This window comes from Achroia grisella, unplaced genomic scaffold (genome assembly GCF_030625045.1).
Source record: "Achroia grisella isolate CSIRO2021 unplaced genomic scaffold, CSIRO_AGI_Agris_v1 utg1573, whole genome shotgun sequence".
Taxonomy (NCBI): Eukaryota; Metazoa; Arthropoda; class Insecta; order Lepidoptera; family Pyralidae; genus Achroia; species Achroia grisella.
In genome coordinates this window covers 1,558,732-1,582,774 of record NW_026712655.1, presented here as the reverse complement: position 1 = coordinate 1,582,774, position 24,043 = coordinate 1,558,732, and the positions used below count along the sequence as shown (strand labels likewise).

The following is a 24,043-nucleotide window of genomic DNA, read 5'->3' as shown; positions in this document are numbered from 1 at the left end:
CATTTAGACACACTTATGCGTATTTTCTAAGAAAATAAATTTCATTATAGTTATTACTATAGAAATATTAGGAAAAGGTACAACAAATCGGCGTTGTTATTAGAAAATTATTGAAGTGGAATTAACTGTTACAAATGGTGCATTCGTATACCAAACCGGGCCACAGCCACACTAGAAATTAAATTATCATCCACCATTTTGTTTATTTTCGAGAGAATAACTCTCTACCCGGATACGTTAGCGAATTTTTGTACTATTACTCCGCAACAAAGTGTATATGTAAATCAGGCAGTGATTTAAAGATTAAGGAATGTGCTATTAGCGTACCTATCATCCTCGGTTCCTTGTGTTGAAATTTGCAGACATCGGCCGATCCGCTAGTAAACACTCATTGAAAATTAATACTTTATCCGCCAAGAAATCTAGAAACCCGGGTGCGCAGGGTGTCAGAGTCGATGAGAAAAGTTCGTTGAAATTTATTCAACGAATTTTTCGCAAGTCTAAAGGGAGCAATCCCCTGGCGCTAAAGGTAGGTGAAGTGCAATAATGGGAACGTTGTGCAACCGCGCGGTTAGTTAAGGTTGTAAAGTGTGACATTTGTTCAGGAAATATCAAAAAGTTGCGGGCGAGAGTCCCCCGTGGCGCGCCCGGCTAACATGAACCACACGCCTGCACCAGACAGGCAACAGCAAGACTCCAATGTGAACCAGGTCGAGGAGATGGAAACCCAGGATGGTTAGTGTTATCTAAGCTTTTTATTAGTATAAATATTAGTTCATGAGTTGTGCTTTGTGTTGTTTTGCAAATAACATGATTTGACATTGAATTCACAATGAATTTGAGGGATGCTAAATCTGTCAATGTTATGATATAATGTTTAATAAGAAAGTAAATCTTTTAGACTTATTCAGTGTTTTACTTTGAATATTTTTTAATTATATCTACCTATTGGTCAATTATTTGATAATTATTTTCTGTTAACCTCAAAATAAAGTGTTTGCATCTATCTCTTGGTAAGACACTCTATCCCATGACTATGAGTGTTATTAATATTGATAGACTAGAGACAATAGAAATATTATATTGTATGTTTGCATTTAATTTAAATTGTAAACTGAAATGAATAAGTATCCTTTGTTTAAAAAGTGCAAGTCGCTTTTCATTGAAATTCTAAATATAGCTTCATTGTTTGAATACTGTTTTGGAAATATTATTTACTATCAAAAATTGTTAAGGACATAATTACTAATTAATTAATATGTTGTCTGGATATTTATTAAACTGTGAATTCCTAAATAATATCATTCTTGTAGGGTTTAGTTTAATTGTGTATAGTTTGTACAGCTGTAAAGCAAATAAATAAAGAGAACATTTGTATTGAATAACATTGTAGTATAATCACAATTGAATGTAATAAAAATTTATTGACTTCACTCTAATCAATCACTTTTAATCTGGATAGCTGTTAAGTAATTTGGACACTGTAAATGATATAAGTTGATTCGCTGTAGATAATTATGTTATATTGCCAGTAAGAAAAATAGAATTATGATGCTAAAAATTGTATGTATTTTCTTGATACAATGGAATTAAAATTATGCTCTACAACTATAGGCTAACTGATAGGGTTGTACCTTATATCTAGAATAATGAAGATGTTTTCAGATGCTGAAAAGGTATATATATATATATATGATGTTAGGCCTACTGATTTTAGAAAACTCCTTATAGATGCAATTTCACAAAATTCATACTCTGTGTAATATTAGTATGAAGTAGATAGTTGATTGTTAGTTACTTTAATGTTTTTAATTCCTATTAACACTGTTCACAAAAAAATTAGCATAGTAGTTATTTTCAATGGATTAGATTAAGCAGCTGCCTTTTTGTGGTTAATCAATATATCACCTTTTCATATAAAGGTTCAGTTCTACATATTGAAAAGAAAGATTTCAAATTATATACATTTAATAGAAGGACCTTAGTGATCTAGCGGTTTAGCATACCACCTTACTTCCAATAGCTGCGGGTATGATCTCGTATAGTACAAATGTTTGTATTTATATGATTATTTGTATTGGTCTGTTACTTTTCGATGTCCTTCTGTACAAAAAAGAAAAAAAACATTTGCGTGTTTGTATCAGTTGTGTATTACCTTACATAAATTCTGCCTACAACTTAAACTGCATAATATGTATAAGAATAAGCAGTTTCAGAGTATAAAAATTATTATCACCAGTGCACTGTGGTACACTCATACACATAGATTAAATAAGGTAATTCATTTTTATATTCCAGTTAATCTCATATTTCTAATAACAAATGTTAATTGAAACCTTTATTATTGATTCTTATTTGTTGGTTACAATTTAGAAACTGCATAGTGTTATTTTTATTTTTAAATGTCATTAAATTAGACAATGTCAAGTTTAATAAGTGTAAAACAATGGAGAGATTGTTACATTGTGAGTAGATTTAGAATCTATAAAGAACTGTAGGAAAAAGTAGAAATTATTTTGCATGAAATGATGTGTAGGGTGATAACTAATTGCTGACTATTTTTTTATTTATTGAAACAATATTAATATCTATAAAGTAGGTATCAATTAATCTTTTAGGTTACCAAACCAAAATGTCCTATAATAATTAAAGTATAAGTCTGGCCATCTATTTGACTATGATATTAATGTATTTAAGTACTAATGGTACAAATTCATATAAGATTTGGAAGTAAAAATGATTTTATATTTAGTTTTATGCACACCTAAACTTCAAAATAACATGGATTTGTGAAATAAAATGCGTATTTTTACAGTGGAAACCGTAGACACAGCCACAGACAAAAACTGGGACGATCTTATGAAAGGACCTGGTGATGTTGTGCTGTGTGATGCTATCGATATGAAGAACGAAGAAGCTACATCCTCTGACATACCAGTGAGTGAAATTTCATCTATACATATAAATGAAATTGGAGTGTCTGTTTGTAATATTGAAATAACAGTTTTTCACCACATGCATATGAATACGGTACATATACCAAAATATTTTTTTTATATAATTTTGGCCTGTATGTCTGTCTGTTTGTTCTGGCTAATCTCTGAAACGGCTGGACCGATTTTGCCGGGATTTTTATTGGCAGATAACTGATGTAATAAGGAGTAACTTAAGCTACTTTTATCATTGGTAAATTCTTTTAATTTAGAATAATTAAATTAGATACCACGCGGACGAAGTCGCGGGTACAGCTAGTATAAAAGTAAATAGGACAGTATAAAATACCATTTTACAGTTTATGTTTACATTGGTTGTCAACTGTTTCAAAAATTGAAGCAGTGTTAAACGTAAACACATCTATATTCTATCCGTTTGTTTCTTCTAGGTATTTTAAGCCTTTTTTATACTTGTTTTTTTTTTTCACAGTTGACGTGTATTGACACTGAAATGGAGGATGATGAGGCAAGGTCGGAAGCAAGGTTCCGTTTCACGGTACCAAACTTCCGAAGTCTAAAGGACTCCGTTCTGTCTCCTCCATGTTACGTCCGTAATCTTCCCTGGAAAATCATGGTGATGCCACGGCAAGCTCCATCTCCTGATCGACAACAACAGAAGTCGCTTGGGTTCTTTCTTCAGTGCAATGGAGAGAGTGAATCTTCGAGCTGGTCATGTTATGCAATGGCTGAGCTAAGGCTCATCTCTCACAAACCTGATGCAGAACCCTTTTACAGAAAAATTCAGCATTTGTTTTACAGGTTTGTTTTGCAATGGTACAATTGTATTTTTTAGAAAATATGTATATTATATTGAATTTGTTTAAATCACTTAATACTAGATTATGTTGTTATTTATAGGTGTGTAAAGTAGTATTATAAGTATATATATGATGTACCAAAATATGCAGAGTTCTGGTATTTTTGTAATGGACTTTCATACATTTGTATCTGTATCTTGTATCTTTACACCTTTTTTTTTATTATCTTTAAAAACACATGATGAAGTGGAAAATGTCTGGTTATACGGCCGATTATACGGCTAGAAGAAGTAAGTGTAAGAGGATGAATCTTTTAAAGAACGTTAAGTACAGGTCAACATATAGGCTAAACAAAACTTAGAAAAGTAATTCCTTAAGGTTTATTTTTGTCCTTTGATTTCATCAATAGACGCCGTTTTCAAATATATCCACACGCGAAGACGCGAGCACCACTACTGATTTTAATAATTTGCCAATGTTTGATAAAATTGAAATTGTTTTTGCAGCAAAGAAAATGATTGGGGTTTCTCTCACTTTATGAGTTGGAGTGATGTATTAGATCCAAACAAAAATAACAAGGGTCTATATCTAGACACGGATGATAGCATCATAAACTGGAGGTGTATATTTACACGAACCATGAGCTTTTGACCCCCTCATAACAAAAACTCTTTCACACAAACCTGTCATTTGGTTCATATATTGAGACTTGGAGATAAATATGTGTTCCAAATTTCATAAACATATCTCAAACGGTTATTTAGATATTAATGTCCAAAAATCGTCATTTTTATCACTGATCAACTATAGATCAAAATTATAACCCACTTCCAGATGACCTAGGAAGTTCAAATTTGGTATGCAGATAGGTAATTAGGTGAATATAAAGGAAAAAATAAATGGTAAATTGTTATCATTTTACTACAATTTTTCACTTTAATTGATTCTATTTCAACTTATACTGGACGAATACTAAAATTCTATGAAAACGTCGATAGCCACCAATTGACATTGATCCCTGGCGAAAAATCTCATCTTGTACTGGACCGAAAGTAATATTGTATGAAAACGTCGATCATTACCAATTTACGTTGACCCCTTCACATCAGTGTCGATAACTAGCAAACTTCAAATATTGCATTGAGCGGTAAACATACAAAATATACTCGTACTTATAACTACTAGTATAGTCGAATTTCGTATTTATTATGTTATTAACTAAGATTTGGTATTAATTATTGTTTCAATATTTAGATATGTTTCGGTATGGTGGGAGCGGTGCGACAAAACTCAATGTTTTGTTTCTGGATATCTAACCTATAAGGTATTTAAAAATAAATATTGTGGTAAATCAAATGTTTAAACCAAAAATTAATAACAATTTTAGTGACTAATGTCTAATAGCTGTTAATCTACAATATCCCATTTATAATTTTGTATACAGCTTGTAAACATACAAGTGGTACAAGTTACTATGTATGCCTATCTTCTTACAGTTGAATTTTAAACCATACAACTGACTATCAAGCATTTAAAAGTTACAAGAAAATAAAATACTATAAAAATACAGTAATTTATCAAAAATAATTTGGTATTAATTTAGTTATAAATAAGTACCTCGTATAATTTATGTACAAAAAGTTGATATCCCATCAAAAACATAAATGGAAATGAGTATTAATCTATTAGAAAAAAAACAAAAATAACAATAATTTGTCTATTATATTAGTATACATATATTAATATTAAATTTACTGTTACATTCGGGTCAACAGTTAATTTACTTGAATAAAAATTTATTTCAGGACTCAAGAATCAAGGTGCAACATGTTACATGAATTCTCTTTTACAAACACTTTATTTTACGAATCAATTACGGAAGGCAGTTTATAAAATGCCCACAGAATCTGATGACAGTACCAGGTACATATATCACACTTATCTCTTAATTGTATAGCCTTAGCTTATATATTTTAGGTTTCTAACTTTAGAAACTTTGCAAGTTAGTAATCTGAAATATATAGGTATGTTACAGGTATAGGTAAGTTTATGAAGTGATATTATTATGTCAACACTACAAAAAAGTATTATTTATATTATTTAAATTGTAGTATGTAATGTTCTATATTTCTCAAAAACCAATCATGAAAATCCGCAAAGAAATATAATTATATAGTCCAATATTGTAACTACATTTGATAAAAAAGGATTGAAATGTTAATCCTATTTATGTGTCGATTATATTAATTGTTATAGTTGCTTTTTATATTTAAATTTGTGTTACTTTTTTTCTTATTCAGGTAGTTATAATGAAAATACCTGTTTGTCTAATTTCTATATTTCTTCAAATTTCTCGATTTGTAGTTTTCTGGTTTTTTCTACATAGTCTCAAATTATTCCTGAATATTAGAATTCAGTTTAATTAAATATATTACTGCAATTCCTACGAAATTATGTCAAATTTTACCTTTACGTTAATGTAAATAAGTGAGTAATTGCTGTTTCGATTCATGAAAAATAGCAATTCTATAATTTAATTCTAGAGTTTTATAAGATTTGTTGTATACTCTAGTATTGATGACCTGATGATACCTGTTTCAGATCAGTAGCATTGGCACTGCAAAGAGTATTTTTTGAACTACAGTTCTCAGACAAACCTGTTGGCACGAAGAAACTAACCAAGAGTTTTGGTTGGGAAACACTTGACTCGTTTATGCAGCATGATGTGCAAGAATTTTTGAGGGTATCTTACAGCTTTTCATATGTTTATTTGTCCCTTCCAAATGATTTTTTGAGATAAAAGATATCTTTTTCGTCATACTTTTGGAAATTTTATTAATTATTTTTTATAAATTACAAAATCGAATAATTCTGTCATTATTTGTTTAACATAATTGTATTTCTGTTTCGTTGCCCTAAACGAAACTTACAAAAACAAAAAAGTTATGAAAATGAGACACCTTATACATTGTCAGTACATAAAAAGAGATTAACAACAAAACACATATAAACAATACAGAACAATATAATTTTAATCCTGACATATATTTATATACATAGCCTATCTATATAATCTCCATCACAAACCAATATAAACATAGAGAAAGGAACTTGCGGAACACTCGATTTTTTGCAGAAAATTTTAACTGCGCGTGTTATTGTGGCCCGGTATCTACATTTAAATTTATAACTTCATTTCTTTATTTATATTAACATTTTCAGGTACTTCTTGATAAATTGGAGAGCAAAATGAAAGGTACATGTGTAGAAGGCACTGTGCCAAGACTTTTCGAGGGCAAGATGACTTCATACATTAAGTGCAAGAATGTTAATGTTTCCAGTACACGTGTCGAGACATTTTATGATATACAACTTAATATAAAGGGAAAGAAAAACAGTAAGTTTTATATTTTTGTTTTTTTAGAAATTTTGTGTACAGGGTTAGTATTAAAGTTCTAAGCCAAAAGCCATATTATTTTCATGACATTCATCAAGAAGAAAGATTTCTCAAGAGAAGAAAAATGGGAAGAGAATTATTTTTAAACCTTCACATAAACTGCGCGCTAATAGGATGGAAAATAAAAAGTTCAAACATTAATATTAACTTTATTTTCATGAATGGCAAACAAGCTGATAGACTGCCTGATGGAAAGTGGTTGTTTATGCAGTGCCTTCATGATCCTGACTTAGGTTTGGTTTATGAATCTCATCTGATTGAGTGATATAGACCAGTTTAGCACAACTGGTAAGTGGTTGCCGTCGCCTATATGCATGAATAGCACTACGAAATACTACTACTACACTTCACGTTATTATATTTCTTCGATGCGTGATACCACTTAATTATTCTACCTGACTTTTAGCTTGATATGCTGTTTAGGACTAACCTTATATAGTAGTAGTATATTGGAAATCCTTCATGAAATGACTGGTTTTACCTGGAAACATGTGTATGATTCTACATATGTAGGGTTGCGGGTAAAATCTGGAAGAGAAGGGCTGAAGATCGTGCCTAGTGGCGTGTCTTGGGAGAGGCCTATGTCCAGCAGTGGACTGCAGTGGGCTGATGATGATGATGATGTTTATGATAGCATGTCATGTTTTATATGAATCCATTACATATTCTTGTCTTGAAAAAGTAGTAAGTATTCATCCATACATCAGAAAATTTTGCGTTTACCGCGTAATCGGATAAAGGCTACATGTTGTATATAATAATATTATTATATATATAAATTAAAATGGTTATAAAATTAAAAATTGAGATATTACTTTTTTTGTTACTGTGACATGTACACTTGTTTTAGTTGATGAATCATTTAAAGACTATATTAGCACTGAGACACTGGACGGTGAGAATAAGTATGACGCCGGCGAGCATGGTCTGCAAGAGGCAGAGAAGGGTGTCATCTTCGCTTCTTTTCCTCCGGTCCTACACTTGCACCTCATGAGGTTCCAATATGATCCCATAACCGATAGCTCGGTCAAGTTTAACGATAGGTAAGCTCGCTGTATGAATTTAATATTTAAGGCAGTATATGTTTTATATATCTGAAAGATTTTGGATGAATATTAATGTTGAATATGTTGCTCCACTAAATCACATCAGAATCGTATTTATCGTATTCTAACTTACACTTAAGAACAGACAAGCCATAAATTGCTATTGTTTTTATTGACTGATATAAGTTAGTCAATAAACAAGTTTAATTGAATTTTAACAAAAACATAGATTTCTAAATCTATTGTTGTGTAGAAGGTTGTAAGCAATGTTAGCCTAATACTATGCAATGTTGAAAACCCTTATTTAATTATTGCAGCATTTATATCTCTATTATTAGTTTTCTTATTACATTGCTTAGATTAGTTTCATTTAATATTACACAATCTTTATCCCAGGATGCCCTAAAGTCGCTGATATCTTGCTATTTTTAAATGAGTATAAATTTTTAAAATTTATCAACTACAAACTAGAAATAGAACTGTAAAGTGGAAGACAGTCTTCCACTTTAAGTTCTACTATAGATGTTTATAATTAATTTACTATTCCAATGTAACATTAAATGAAATTAAACTATATGTTAATATTCTTAGGTTCGAATTTTATGAGCACATCAACTTAGATGCATACTTGCAAGAAAAACCTGAAACGCCTGCCGATTATACACTACACGCTGTTCTGGTTCACTCTGGTGATAATCACGGAGGACATTACGTTGTTTTCATTAATCCAAAAGGCGATGGAAAGGTAGGTGTCTGAATAATATCTTTTATTATAGCACTGTATAATTAGTAGCACACTGAGTATGGACAAATTCAAGTCTATCTTTCGGGTGATATATACTGCTACTATATATAGAAGAGAGTAATGGAATTTAAAAAAAATGTTTATTAAAATTTGTTACGTCATTTATTCGGTTACATTGTTTCTTCTGACTGCTAACTGTTCTTAGAATTTTTCTTCTTGTTCTGTTCTTCTTACACAAGTAACCGTATTTTTTGGAGAAAATTTAAATCTCTTAGTATTAATTTTAATTCCAAATTGACTAGGTATGATGTTTCTACTGTATATCTCCGAATACACATCGATTATGCTCTGTAACAGTGGTGTAAGTTCGACGACGACGTGGTGTCACGTTGCACCAAGCAGGAGGCGATCGAGTACAACTACGGAGGCCACGACGAAGATATGGCACTCACAGTACGGCACTGCACTAATGCATACATGTTGGTGTATATTAGGTGAGAGATGTTTTGAATTTATAGTATAAATCGATACTCTTTGGCAACTACAAGGCTGATATAGACAAGTAGGATGTTTAATAAAAATATTTATTCATGATACACATTTACATTTTAATTTACTGTAGTTCTACACTAGGCTCGCAGGCCTGTATTGTAGAGACTGGAGTGACTTATTATTGTGTACATTTTACATGTTTATCCTTTTTGTATTAATAGCTATTTGAAAAATGGAACTTGTGTGTAAAATGTAGGAAATGAATTTGTGGATGTATGATGTTTAGTACTGGTTATCTTATTCTATAACTGGTGGATGACAGTTTGCACTAATCCGACTGATATAATGTCATGCGTATCAATAACATGTAGGCAAAGTTTCAGTTACGCTGTAACTAGTTTGAATGTGCTAACGCCAGTGAATGCTAAGTTGTACATTTTTTTAGGGATTGCCTCCACACTATAGTAATATCTTTTTGGACAGAGCCCAATCTCATTTCTGTTGTATATGAATACTATCATTGGAACTACATTTTAAAATCATAAGTTTACAGTAGATTTCCTGAATTTGTAATTTTTTGATCAAATAATTGAATACAACATTATTACATTCGACTAAGTCGATAAATAGTCAATCAATCCTATTATTCTTATTCACAGAGATTCACAATTAAAAACTGTATTACAAGAAGTTACACAAGCAGATATACCCACGGAACTAAGTGAGAGACTGGCTGAAGAGAAGAGAATTGAAACAGTATGTTTTCTATTATTCTAATATAAACCATTTAAAAAGAAACAGAAATAATAATAAAAATGTATATACTTATTATAATTAAAACAATAATCATAAGTAGAAAAGAATTTAATACTAAACAATATAATGTTGAGAATGATAACAGCGATTGTCATCAAATTTGAAAATTGCATTGCCTAGCGTTCAGTCAGTTATTCTCATATTTCTATCATGTGCAGAAAACTAAATTATATTTTATAGGTTATGTTTTATTATGGGGCCACTAGTTCCCATTACCGACCATCACGTCCCCCGATGTAATGTTCTGCAATTTTTATCATTACCATTATCACCAGATACGTCGTAAAGAGCGGAACGAGGCACATCTGTATATGAACGTGAACGTAGTATTAGAGGAAGCCTTCGACGGCCATCAAGGCAACGACCTCTATGACCCGGAACGCGCCCACTACCGCGTATTCCGCGTCAGAAAGCAAGCTACCGTCGCGGAGCTAATGGAGATGTTGGCGGAAAACTTCCGTTACCCTTTGAAACATCTTCGTCCGTGGCCGTTCAGTGCGCGTTCTAACCAGGTAATTTCTTTCCGATCCTTTTTCTTTTCCGATAATTTTTGTATGTAACAGGAAGGACAATCAAACTGATAAAAAGTGGGAACCGTATGAATCACCATATCACGTTTTGATAGCACGCACTTAGTGTACCTGTCATGCATTGTCATTCCCGAGGACTAGTTATTTGGCTTCATTGATTTTACTAAGAAGTAGAGCAGTGTACGTGGTAGCGAGTATTTACATAAGTCACTTTGTTTGGTATTTCGGCCATGCACGAATAATATTTCATTTCTATTTTAATTTTTTTACCTATGAGTTTAGTGTAAGCTATGTAGCGACAAAAAGTCGATTTCACATTTCATAAAAAAAATGGCTGTATATTTTTATCTTACTTCACGCAATCAGACTGCCTGTGTATAAGCAAATTTTTTAATAATAAAAATAGACTAAAAAACTTATTTTAATATCTTCTTTGCAGACATGTAGACCAACATGCTTAGACATTGTCAATGATCAACATAAGACGGTTGCGGACGTATCAGAAAATATGAATCCCTGGAACATTTTCCTGGAGATGCTACCTCCTGACTCGGGTTTGAGCGCACTCCCGAACTTCGATAAAGAGAATGATGTAGTATTGTTCTTCAAGTTCTATGATCCCAAACAAAAGCGCATACACTACTGCGGTCACCACTACAGGCCTATCGCAAGCAAGCTAGCTGACCTTATACCAATACTCAACAAGCGTGCCGGTTATTATCACTTTTTATGTTTATTTTATTTTCTATTCTATATCTAATTTCAAAATGCAAAAGTAATCTAAGATTTGATAATATTCACGTTGTATTGAAATAAACCAATGCAAAATATGAGCGTATTGTTGTGTTTGTCACTACATCAACAGTTGAAAATACATTTACTACGATTATATATATGGCTACTTTATCGTGAGTGTATAATTTTTAATATTCTTATTAAAAAAAAAGATATATAGCCGAGGAAATTGTAAACGATTGGTATTTTAATAAATTTTTTCTCAGTCACACGGCGATGTTTCAAAGATAATAACATATGTTATAAATTATATGTTTTTATAGGTTTCCCACCGGACACTCCTCTTGTCTTGTACGAAGAGATCAAACCAGACTTTGTGGAGAAGATCAACAATTACAATGATCCTCTTGAAAAGGTATTATTTATCAGTTTTACTCTATCACACCTTTCATTAATTATAAGTAATTAGATACGCTATTGTATTGCAGAACTTATGTGTATTATATTTATAACAATTTAAATTGGGGCAAATAATAGTTTATTTTATAGAATCACTGTGGTAGTATTTGTTTGATATTTGTATTATTGGGATTTTTACAGCAGCAAAAATATTGACAAGATTGTCTTTGAATTCGCCATTCTTTATACTTTAGAGACAGCTTAAATAATATATATTCAACCTGGAATACAAATCGGCAAATGGCAGTATACTTATTTACCTTATGTACTATATTGTTTATAAATATTAACTTTATACCCCTTAATGATATCGAGTACAGTATAAATTTATATAGAAAGTATGTTATGGAAATTGTGTATTAGAATGTAATGTTATTTTTATAAACAAATGGATATGTCTGTACTAACATTTTAGTTACCAGCTCCCATTTGTAATGCCGATGGAGTCTTTATATTCAATTGATCCCTTTAGATCCTTAAAGTGTAAAGGCCACAGTTTAATAATAAAAACTTGTACCCATGAATGACTAAAAGCCTAGTACAAAGTGCTTATACCGAACAAAATTAAAAAATATCTTACAAAAAATGATACAATCAACCAAAATATTTCACTTATAATTCTTTACTAGTAAAGGACTTACATCAGAATTTGTACTTATAATTATTATTAATTATCACATCCTTGACATTAGAGAACAACTAGTGTATTTCTGTTTCATACCTACTAGAAATAGGTAAGACATAAATACACACCTAGGTTAGTTCAAAATTTTATAAAAACTGTTTGGTTTGACTGCTGTTTCATTCAATAACATAATAAAACATCCTCCTATATAAACATGTATTACTAAAACGGATGTTTTAGAATTCTGTATCAGTTCGTTAAAAATAACTAAACATCTGTTAAGATATAAAATATCGCTAATATTACACTTTAAAATTACACATGTATACATTAATTTTTAAGAATACTACATAGACTTTAATTGTATTGTTTATTGCAATTTTATTACTTTTTTTTGGAGTTCAATCTGAAGGTATCAATTGTATATTAATTCAAATGACAGGTATGGTACTAACATCACCGGCTTGTTCATTTCATGCTTACTAGCTGTGCAGACTATATTGCTATGTTATCATTATGCTGTACATAGCTCCTAATCATCACGCCATTATTTTGTGTCAGTTTGATGTATATATGTTGTTGACCTTCAATTCAATTTTGATTTAATGCCGGAAAAGTGTCTCCACTAATATGTATAATTGTTTAATATTAACTGTTGTAGAGTCTAAAATATTAGATGCAAATTGACACAAAAAATATTTCAACAATATATCGTTTTGTGTCGATATTGGTTAGCCCGTTTGTCCAGATCCGAAGTATCTAATTCACACTACGAATTGTCCTTAAAGTCCTATACAGCTAAGTCGCAGTTAGAATATAAATAATTAGAATATCGTGAGCAGTAGTAGTAGTAGAGTTTGTGAATTGGATACTAGTCCTTTATGGATGAACGGCGCAAACCCGTTACCCCTTGGATTGAGTCGTGTGCACGCGGCCAGGTATTGGACGAGCTGATGGACGGCGATATCATCGTGTTCGAGCGTGCTGATCACCGGCACGACGACCTGGAACTGCCCACGTGCCAGGACTACTTCAAGTACATATTCCACAAGGTGGAAGTGCAGTTTGTGGACAAGACCGTGCCTAATGATCCCGGGTGAGTTTCTTATACCTGTGTATATATATTTATGTAGATTTTCGTATCTCTTTATATAATGAGTAATAGATGGGATTTCAAATACAATATACCTATATACTATGCAGATTGCATTTTATGTTAGACACAATGTTAACGCAACAATTTATTTTTACTGGATTTTTGTATGTGTTTCGAAACATTCAGATTAATATTCAGATTTATATTAGACTATCAAATATACTGTAAATACTATAAAAAAAAATATGTTAGTTGTCAAAAGTAAAAAGTCTATTTGAATACTCATAGAATCAAACTGAACCATTTTCACCAAGAAACAAAGTGGAAACCTAGAAATTTCCATTTTGTATCAAATGAAAATTTTCAACCTTAACTTCACTACTATAGTTGTAACATCAAAATAATTAAAATTATTTTGCATTTACCAATATAGTAGTGATTTTACCAGTATAGTAGTGAATACTACAAGATAAATATATTTTACTGTACAAGCATGACTCATCTTTAATCTTATCATCAATTAGGTTCACGATGGAGCTGTCAATGCAAATGCGGTATGATCAGATGGCGCGGGCGGTCGGACAGCGGCTCAATGTAGATCCGTACTTAATACAATTCTTCAAATGTCAAAAGTAAGTATTTGAATTTCTATTGAAGAGATAATGAGCTTTACTGTGCAAACAAAGATTAAAGTCTTAGACATTGTATTAAGAAAGATAACGAATAAACTTGGTATAAAAAAGATAACTAAATGTAAACACAGAATTTTAGACGGCCGTTGTGTATAGCAATAGTTTAAGCCTTATTTACATTTAGAAACCATTTTGTAAATTTCAACATTGACTAAAGAAGCGAGTAATTAGTATGAAAATTGCCTATAGTATTACTAGTTCAGACTTCGCGCAATGTAAACACCGTTTTATCGTGCAGGATAATTAAAATATGACGTTATAAGAACCAATATTTAGTTACCAAGTCAGAACCAATAGTTATGAGAACCAACGGCGAGTTGTAAAGAATATTATATTTCATCCAAACTGAACCATGGAAGTTATAAAGAATCCCCTGAAACTCTATACCGCTTTATTTTTCGTATATACCAGAGACAACAATATTGTCATAAATATTTATAATCTATTTTTTAATCTTATAGATTGAATTGACAGGTATAAAATAAAATTTTGTTGTACAATACTGTATTGAACAAGACAACAATATATTGACAGCCTCGATGGTCAATGGTTTAGCACAATGCTTTACTTCCGGTGGTCGTGGGTCTGATTCCTCGTATGGTGCAAACGTTTGTATTCATGCTTGTTTTTATCGGTCTGGTTTTCTATGTATATTATGTATGTATATAGAAAAAAACTCAGTATTTATATCAGTTGTCTAGTACCCATAACACAAGATCTAGCTTAGTTTAGGAATATATAGAACTATGTATAGAAATTTTGACATTAGTAAACTATAATATAAAGCAACATCTTTTTTCATTCAAGAGCTAAATATTTTAAATAGATGTATGTTTTATGAAATATGATAGCATACCGAAGGACATTATTATTTTTATAAAAGGTGCAGTTTTTCTTAGTTTAATAAATATATGTAAATTTAAAAATAATATTTTCTTAAAACAACCTTATACTGATTAATACCTTTACTTTATAAATTTCGGAGTAACCTATAAAAATCGGTTATTAATATTAATTTCCGATAGTGCCCAACACTATTTAAGATTCGCATAAAGCTGGCAACATGTAAAATAATATTAAGAATATTGGTTATTGTTTTAAATTAGATTACAAAATTTGGTCAATGTTAAAATTTATGATTTCAGCTCACTCATACGACACTATATTAATGTTTATTTTTAATTGATCTGTTGGCCAGCATTTTACTGTCCTAATAATGTTCCTGATTTATATTTATGTTTAAGGTCTGATTCACATGATTTGGGGTACAATCAATTTATTATTTTTGTTTGTTTTTTTGTTATAGTTACAAGGATACACCTGGAGTACCATTGAGATATTCCTATGATGGAATACTCAAGGATTTACTTGTTTACTGTAAACCAAAGTGCCCTAAAAAATTATTCTATCAGATATTATCTATTAAAGTTAATGAATTGGACAACAAGAAACAGTTTAAATGTTTATGGGTGAGTATTGTTAGATACTATTACATACTTCGATGTCAAATGTATTTATCTGTAATCAAATTCAAATACATTAGTTATAGAGTCTATTATTATATATTTTATATTCCAGTACAAAGTATGCCTTTACTTTTTTTTATAGGTCGGTCCAAATTACAAAGAAGATAAAGAATTAATTTTATACCCAAATAAAGGTGGTAAAGTGGCAGATATTTTAGAAGAGGCAGCAAAAGTAGTTGAATTGTCACCTGAAGGATCCGGCAGGTGAGTTTGTATTCATTTCACTGATTATGTATTTTCTTAACAATGTAAATGTTATAGTGATGAGCTGACAGTTATATAGTCACACATTTTTGGTATCAACAATCTAGATTATATTCTATTCTTTGTTTTTTCATTGGGTGATAATGGAGGATGATAGACCTGATGAGCATGAACTTAGCTTAGCTCATGGTTAATTCATCAGGAATACGACGATTTCCAGTTAGAATCTTGTGGAGGTCAACCTGATTTTTACATTGCTAGTAATGGGTCACAAGTCCCATTACTTACAATCTCCTCCACCCCAAGGATAGTATGTTTAACAAACTTCAAATCTGTACACAATAAAGTCTAACTAAAACAGTCAACTGGTATGGTATAGAAATAAATAAAAAAAATCACCCACAATTGAAAATTAAAGAAATACTCTTTATGTATTCTGGTCAGTTTTTAGTAAATAAAACACTATTCAGAAAGAAGCTCTAAATTATGTTTTTCTGATATAATTTCAGATTAAGAATTGTCGAGGTGGCGTGTCATAAAGTATTACCCGGACCTGACCTAGAGCTCACGTTGGACCAAGTGACTATATCGCCACCAAGATTGTACAGAATAGAGGAGATACCCAGAGATGAAATGCACCTGCAGGTAATATTATTTTCAAATTCAACTTACTGTGTTTTGGTTTAAAAATAAATTATATGAAAAATCATAGCACCTTTGTCTTGTAATATAAATGAGATCTGTATAAAATGTTACATTACTTTTTATAGAGATTCCTTAATCTTCATTATGTTTATTAGGGTCATATGGGTCATAAACCTGTTGCAATTCTGGATTTTCTAATTAATACTACAGATGTTAGTTTCATTAAATGGCGAAAACTTTTTGGATGTTTGGGCGAAACATATTTTTGACTAGCTGCCCGCGGTTTCCCCTCGTGAAATTTATAGCCTATGAGTGTTATTCTTGATGTATAAGCTTATTGTAAAATTGCATTAAAATCCATTCCGTAGTTTTTGTGAGAGTAACTAACATCTAGCCATTTATTATAAAGGCAGAAGTTTGTGAGTGTGGATGGAATATTCAAAAACTTTTGCTTTCATAATATTAGTACGATAACTTGAATATTTATAAGCATACAAATACGTGTATTTATCTATTCATTAGGATGATGAGACGTTGGTCCCGTGTGCACATTTCCACAAGCAGGTGTACTCCACTTTTGGTATCCCGTTTTATGCACGCGTCAAACACAACGAGCCCTTCCAAGCGCTCAAGGATCGCTTGCAAAAGAAACTCGATATACCAGATAAGGAGTGGGAAAAGGTACTGAAAATAGTTTAATATAATATTAATAATTACATGTCTATCCTCATTTCATTTAAGTTTCATAGTGATTCATGAAACTAGTTTTGTAATATAAATAAGTGAAATCAAATCAAAACAAATTTATTTTGCTATAAATATAGGTAATTTATATAGGTTATGATTCTGAAATATAATATTCCCTTATGTTATGTTTAATTGGGCATGTATATAGATATATATTTAAAAATGAATTCGTTAACAAAAAACTTTTAGCGTAATTCAACGCATTAACGGTAAAGTTGGAAAGTATATGTATATAAACTTTACAGGTTTATATAAGTTGATATGTTTGTTTAGCCACATTTTTATATGTTTACGATGAAAGGACTGATTTGTTATGTAAATTTTGTTTCAGTACAATTTTGCTATAGTGTCAAATGGCAGACCTAATTACATAAGTGAAGGAGTGACAATAAATATTTATGACTTCAGGCCAAGTAGTAATGCAAGTGAGTATTATATTGAAAATTTTTTTAAACTGAAATCTTATAGAAATCAATTTTTTATTAACAACTATTGGAGTGTTTTCTTACTCTCTTTCTAATAAAGTAAGAAGCTTGAGAGAAAGGAATGAAGTTATTTAATGGCTGAAATACACTTAATATTTCCCTAAATATAATAATCAACGACTGTACACAAAGCTAAAAACGTTATAGTTTATAAAAGCTAAAAACGTTATAGGAGAGTCTATTTATAGGGCTCTTCAATATATCAATCTTGCTAATTTTACTTAATTTCTTAATAGTGCTGACTCTTAACTTTGAGTATGACGCACAATATAATAGATTGTTTATTACACAAATAAGAGAACTGAGAAATTATTGACAATGGTTAATGCTATTCGTACCGATTCGATTCTTAAAAGAATACGTGCTAAAATTTAATAAAGATCTGCCCCTCCCAGACGCGACGGGCCGGCCCTGGCTCGGCCTTGAGCACATCAACAAAACGCCGAAGCGGTCCCGCGTCAACTACTTAGAGAAGGCGATCAAGATCTACAACTGAGCCATATTGTGCGCGCCTTGGTTCGCTTGACGTCACACCGGCCGTGCTGACGGGCGATTCACACAGACACACACAGACGCGCCGCGTTCCTCCTTGCGGTAGTAACTGCTACGGACATCCCTATACCATTACCAATCTAAATCTTCCCATGAAATTTACCGAGAACGGCAATTGATATTGACTTCACATATCTAAACAAGATCAACATAATTTAAGATTAGAAACGTCAAAAACCTTCAGCTATGAGGTCGATTTGTATATTTTCCTATGTAAACTTGTTTATGCGCAGGTCATACGATAAAATAACAATATTCAAATTAATTGAAGACACTGGTAAATAATATTGTACTATAAGATACATTCGTCATAGTATTTATCGGTGGAGGCTTTTAAAAATAATTAAATGTTGTCGTTCACGGTAATATGTTTTGTTTTAATTAAATATTTCATTTCAACTTTCTATTATATTCGTCACGTGCTGTTTTACTATTGCATGGATACGCAAAATAGCCTTACACATATTTATAATAATAATGTACATCGCAAACACCAATGTTTGACTTCCTTACCAAGCTGTTTGAAATATAGTGAACCGAACATATTACGGACCCGTGTTACGTCAAATTATCTCTTGTAGTTCAGAATAATATCTGCTGCTCCTATTATGCAGTATCCCCTATGAACTGTAAAGAGAATATTTGATAAAATCGTTACAGCTAGATGAATAGAATTTAGAAAGTTATAGTTAAAAAAATACCATTTGTCTATGCATAAGAACATAACAGGGCTGTGTATGTGCGAATCATTATCTTCTGATGGCCAAATTTTACTAACAACATTATAGTGAATAGTGTCTTATTCATAAAAATTCTTTGTTTAAAAGCTCAAACGTCAATATTTTAAATCACGCATTATTCATAACGAATAAAACATCTGTAACCAAATGTTTCATGCAGTTATGTTGAAATTTTTATTTGGTTTAACTTAGGCTGCAAATTAACTATAAAATATTTTAATAGAGTAATACTATTTATTATATTTGGACTTCCTATAGATCAGTGTTTCCCAACCTTTTTTGTCACATTTCATGATGACATGTCTCATTTTAGCATTTCTAAAATACCCTATTTAACGTACATATTTTTTACTATTAACAAATTAAATTGTTCACCTAACAAATTTAAATGATATACATATGTATTAGCACTCGCTAGGAAATTGTTAATGCAACACAGTAAGTAAATTTTCAATGCATAATGAAAACCAGAAATTGAAATTGCAAATCATTTTAAAAAAGATATTTCTATATTGATTTAATATTTTAATTTAGTGATAAAATAATTATTTAAGACTAGTTAAATTTGGCACTGAAATATTGCATTGCATTTAATGGCCTGAAGTGAAAGGTTAAACACATGACAAGTCCACTTCATATTAGGGTCTGGGCTCCACGTTGGGTAACACTGCTATAGATTAGTTTTAATTTGTCACTTTGAGTAATTTAATTTCTTGCTGAAAGCAGTACACAGCCCATATTATATCCAACCATATACCATTAACCATATATATGATTCTGTACAACCTGTTTAATCAATATTAGTGTCAGCTTTTAAATTTCAATTATTTGAAATTTGAATATAAAGTTTTTGAGTTAGGAGCCTTTTTGACTTAGTACACTTAAAAATAATATATTTTTCGTAAAGGCTATTTTACGATTAGCAACTATCAGGTTTATTATGTGAATTGGGTTCTTTTTATAAGCTGTAATATGTTTATGAAAGCTGTTTATTGAATTGACGATTTATTATAAAGAGCTTCAAACGGGTTATAATTTTTATGAATAAGATTTAATATTTATTGTATAGATAGTTTATTGTTTTAACAATGAGAACAGTCTTTGTCGGTTACGTTTTTACTACGTTTATTTTATAGCCTTATAGCGTTTGCAGTGTTGAAATCGTTTAGTTAATTTATTGATCAAATTGCTGTATGTCAATATATATATATATATATATTTTAAATTTAAAACTGCTTGGTTGGGAATACGTTGGGAAGATCGTCACTAACAATGTTTTCTCGATACAATCGAAGAGGTTTTTGGTGATTCGACAAAATTGGACAATTGGACATCGTTACCGGTACAGGAGTAGTCTGCGCAGACGAGGCAGCATTAGAAACTCGTTTTTTCCCGTCAAAATAGAACACGCATATAACTTATTTTTTAATATAATAGGAAACTAGTTCTGTCATTTCTAATAGTATGTATTCTTTTCCGCCATATGTCTAGAATTTTTAGACCCTTTTTATAGCAACTGCCGACTACTTATATAACACAGTTCTCTAAAAATACTTTTAAAGAAACAAATTGACAGTTTTAGGATTATGTATGAGCCACTTTACAGCTACGGACACTGTCTAATGGTATATAAATAATTCAATATCTATGTCAATGTGTTTTTAACGAGAATTAGTAACAACGGAGTATGCATATAATTACGCCTCAGGTCATCAGTTTCTTGGTTTTATTGTCTAAACGTGACGTAAAACCAGTTTAGTAAAACCTATGCTAGCGCGGCTATGGAGATTTTGATATAATTAATTATTCTGCACTGTACTTTAATTAAATTAAATTAATTTCAACAATGTACTTAATCAGTTTTGTCACAAATAAATAGGCTAATTAATATGTACTAGTACGTGGGAGCACGTCTTTGAACCAACAAATGATCGCGGACAAAAAGGTCGTCGTCTACGCAGACTCCTGTCGAGTATTATGAGTTTGTAATATATATAATTGTACATGTGTTTTAAGATATATATAAATATAGACGTCAAATGTGCCTGTGTGAACGCTTGCCGGTCGATTTATACAGCTATACTTGACCTGTGCAGTGAAAGTGTCCTCAATAAAGAAGTTATAAGTACTTTATTATCAAATTTGTTAACCATTATGGTTATAATCAGATATTTTTTATAATCAGATGGATAGTCAATTCTCTAATTGGCTCGCCGCAGTTCACTGTTTGTTTTGGGCTGTATAACAAATGCCAAGGGGCGTAATATTTGTTGTAGTACTCAATTATATTACATGGCTACTAACCAATAACAATATTTTCAATAACATGTAAAGAATGTTGTAGTATTCTCATTCGGCTTGTCGGGAGAGTGAGACCGATAGAAAGAAAATGATTAGAATTGTTTTGTAAATATAAAATGAAACGTGAGATTAATTTTTCTTATATTGTATTGCCTAAATTTAAAATTTGAAGATGTTCGCTAAATACATCTTTTCTTTTTTTATATTCAATTTGTGGTAGCTTTTTGGGAATTGCACTTTATGTAATATTTTTGCTACTAATAACTTTTATATTGATGTTTCAATTAGGTAGGTATACGCCTCGCGTTAAGGTTACAAGAAATAATATATAAAGACTAATCTTAAATCTCTCAAAGATTGGTTTATAATCTGTAAACATCATGTCACTTCTTAATTTTTATATTTAATGTAATCTTTTTAAACCAATATTTTTCGAGCAAGTTCAAATATAACGTCTCATACGTTTGTAAAAATAAAAGTCAATTGAGAAGATTAATTATCGTCAGAGTTTCTAATACGGTTCGCTAAGTAATATGTCTAAACGAAATTATGTTTTTAGATTTGTTTTGAATTTCTATAGTATTGTGATAATAATAGGCTTGTATATAGCTGTTGCACACATCGTAATATAAAACAAAAATTGTAGTATTGTGCCGGGTTTGCGCTGATGCCGCCAATGTTGAATTAGTAGGAATATTTTCTTAAGTTTAAATCGTTCATCGGTGTTTTACCGTTCAGTGCTCACAGTTATCTATTTGAGCTTAAGAGAGAATTCCAGGCGGCTCTAAATTTTACTGACAAGAGTCGAAATGCAGAGTTTTTATAGAATGTATAAATGCGTTTTGAATATTGTCGAATTACCAAAAACAGTGTACATTTGTGGTCGGCTGGCTAGCATCGGTGTAAGGGTCACGCAACGCCGGCAGCGATGTCCTCGCGTTGACTCACGTTAACTTGTAACTGCACATAGGTGACAACTTTATAGATACTAGCGCTATATTGTTAATTCTGGCTGAAAGCCTAATGGACATCCAAAACATGTATATGTAATTATTTAATTTTTTTACTTGAGCTACCGACAAGATGTTACGTTATTAATAAAAATGATTATGTCGAAATTATGTATATATATGATATAATAAATTAAGAAAAAATACAATAAGTTTTCGTAACGATGCCTTAGACGTTTCATGATATTTTGTTTCTTAACTTATAAATTAATTAATAATTTGAATCGAAACCCATTTAGTTTGTTTTACATTATAATAGTAACTTATTCTCATTGTGCGACAGAGTCTTTCTATGTCACTCGTGTAGCTTGATTTTGAAATGATTCAAGAATATATTTTTATCATAACAATGTGTGTTGGTTGCGCTATTTTCATTAACATGGTTTTGAGGTATTGCGACAAACTTAGAAACATAGTGGCTTAGAATACATATGCCAATAAATTATAAAGGCAAATGGGATTATAGTCTAATATTTAATTTAAAAGTTCTACAAGTATCAATACACCTGTAAAGGAACCTGTACACGGCTTGTACAAACGATTGGGACGAGTTCCAATGTTTGTTATGTTGGATTTGAATGTTTCACTGAATATAATCCTATATTTGTTTACACTGGTTTGTTTTGGACGAAAGTACTAATACACATATCCTTATATATAGCGAGAAACAAGGGAAGTATGCGACATCTTTTATACTCTTCGATTTATTTAGATTTGTTTATTGTCACTTAGAATCCTTATGTTAGTAATACAATCCTATTCTCTTGTTCATAACATAAACAAGGAGACAATACCATTTACTGTAACTGTTTTATTCAAAGCTTCAAATAAGCATCAAAATACTGTTGATTGGGTGTCTAAATTCTGAAGCTTAGATCCAGTAATGGTAATTCTTATTTTAATTACCTATCGATGTCTTTGAGTAATAAATACATTCTTATTTATTACTCAAAGGCGCATTTATTTGTGTATGGATCCTTATTCTTAGAACTAGATATTTCGTTTTATGTATCCGAATGGCATTGTCAGGCATTTCAGGATGTACCTTGAAATGCCTGACAATGGCAACCGCTGTCATATACATGAATAGCATAGTGAACAGCACGTCAAGATGTGACACCCATGGACTCCTCATGCATTACAATTCCGGCAGAACTAAAATTCCACGGGAACAGACTTCGAAGAAAACTACTTGCAGACTTAAGTAGACAGAGATCGTCTGTATAATCTACGCGTTTTGTACAAACTACAGTGGTAGGTACTTTTATCCAAATTTATGTAGACAATATCGCGGCTTAAAGCTAGTGTTCTGTAACAGAAAGTCTAAAGTTCTATTTCCCATTTCCGTCATCTCTGAACTTTTGATATTATGTCAATACAAAATGCATT

At 31.2% G+C, this 24,043-nt stretch overlaps 1 protein-coding gene across 1 annotated transcript; it reads left to right on the top strand.

Moving 5' to 3' along the window:
- Nucleotides 1-333: 333 nt before the first annotated feature.
- LOC131841088 (ubiquitin carboxyl-terminal hydrolase 7-like) lies at nucleotides 334-19,638 on the top strand. Its single transcript, XM_059189326.1, has 23 exons — nucleotides 334-529; nucleotides 606-735; nucleotides 2,816-2,937; nucleotides 3,424-3,752; nucleotides 4,258-4,331; nucleotides 5,557-5,674; nucleotides 6,353-6,494; nucleotides 6,974-7,148; nucleotides 8,059-8,251; nucleotides 8,846-8,999; nucleotides 9,357-9,493; nucleotides 10,151-10,247; nucleotides 10,583-10,819; nucleotides 11,277-11,550; nucleotides 11,896-11,987; nucleotides 13,595-13,752; nucleotides 14,277-14,384; nucleotides 15,751-15,913; nucleotides 16,053-16,174; nucleotides 16,684-16,819; nucleotides 17,342-17,500; nucleotides 17,898-17,991; nucleotides 18,447-19,638. Exons 2-23 carry the CDS (start codon nucleotides 657-659, stop codon nucleotides 18,545-18,547), a joined length of 3,264 nt encoding a protein of 1,087 aa, XP_059045309.1. The 5' UTR covers nucleotides 334-529; nucleotides 606-656; the 3' UTR covers nucleotides 18,548-19,638.
- The last annotated feature ends 4,405 nt before the right edge of the window (nucleotides 19,639-24,043 follow it).

Coding starts and splice junctions, on each gene's coding strand:
- LOC131841088 (XM_059189326.1), top strand. CDS start 657: ATGAACCACACGCCTGCACCAGACAGGCAACAGCAAGACTCCAATGTG. Junction 4,332..5,556: donor TCCAAACAAAAATAACAAGG/GTCTATATCTAG, acceptor AATTTATTTCAG/GACTCAAGAATCAAGGTGCA. Junction 8,252..8,845: donor TCGGTCAAGTTTAACGATAG/GTAAGCTCGCTG, acceptor TAATATTCTTAG/GTTCGAATTTTATGAGCACA.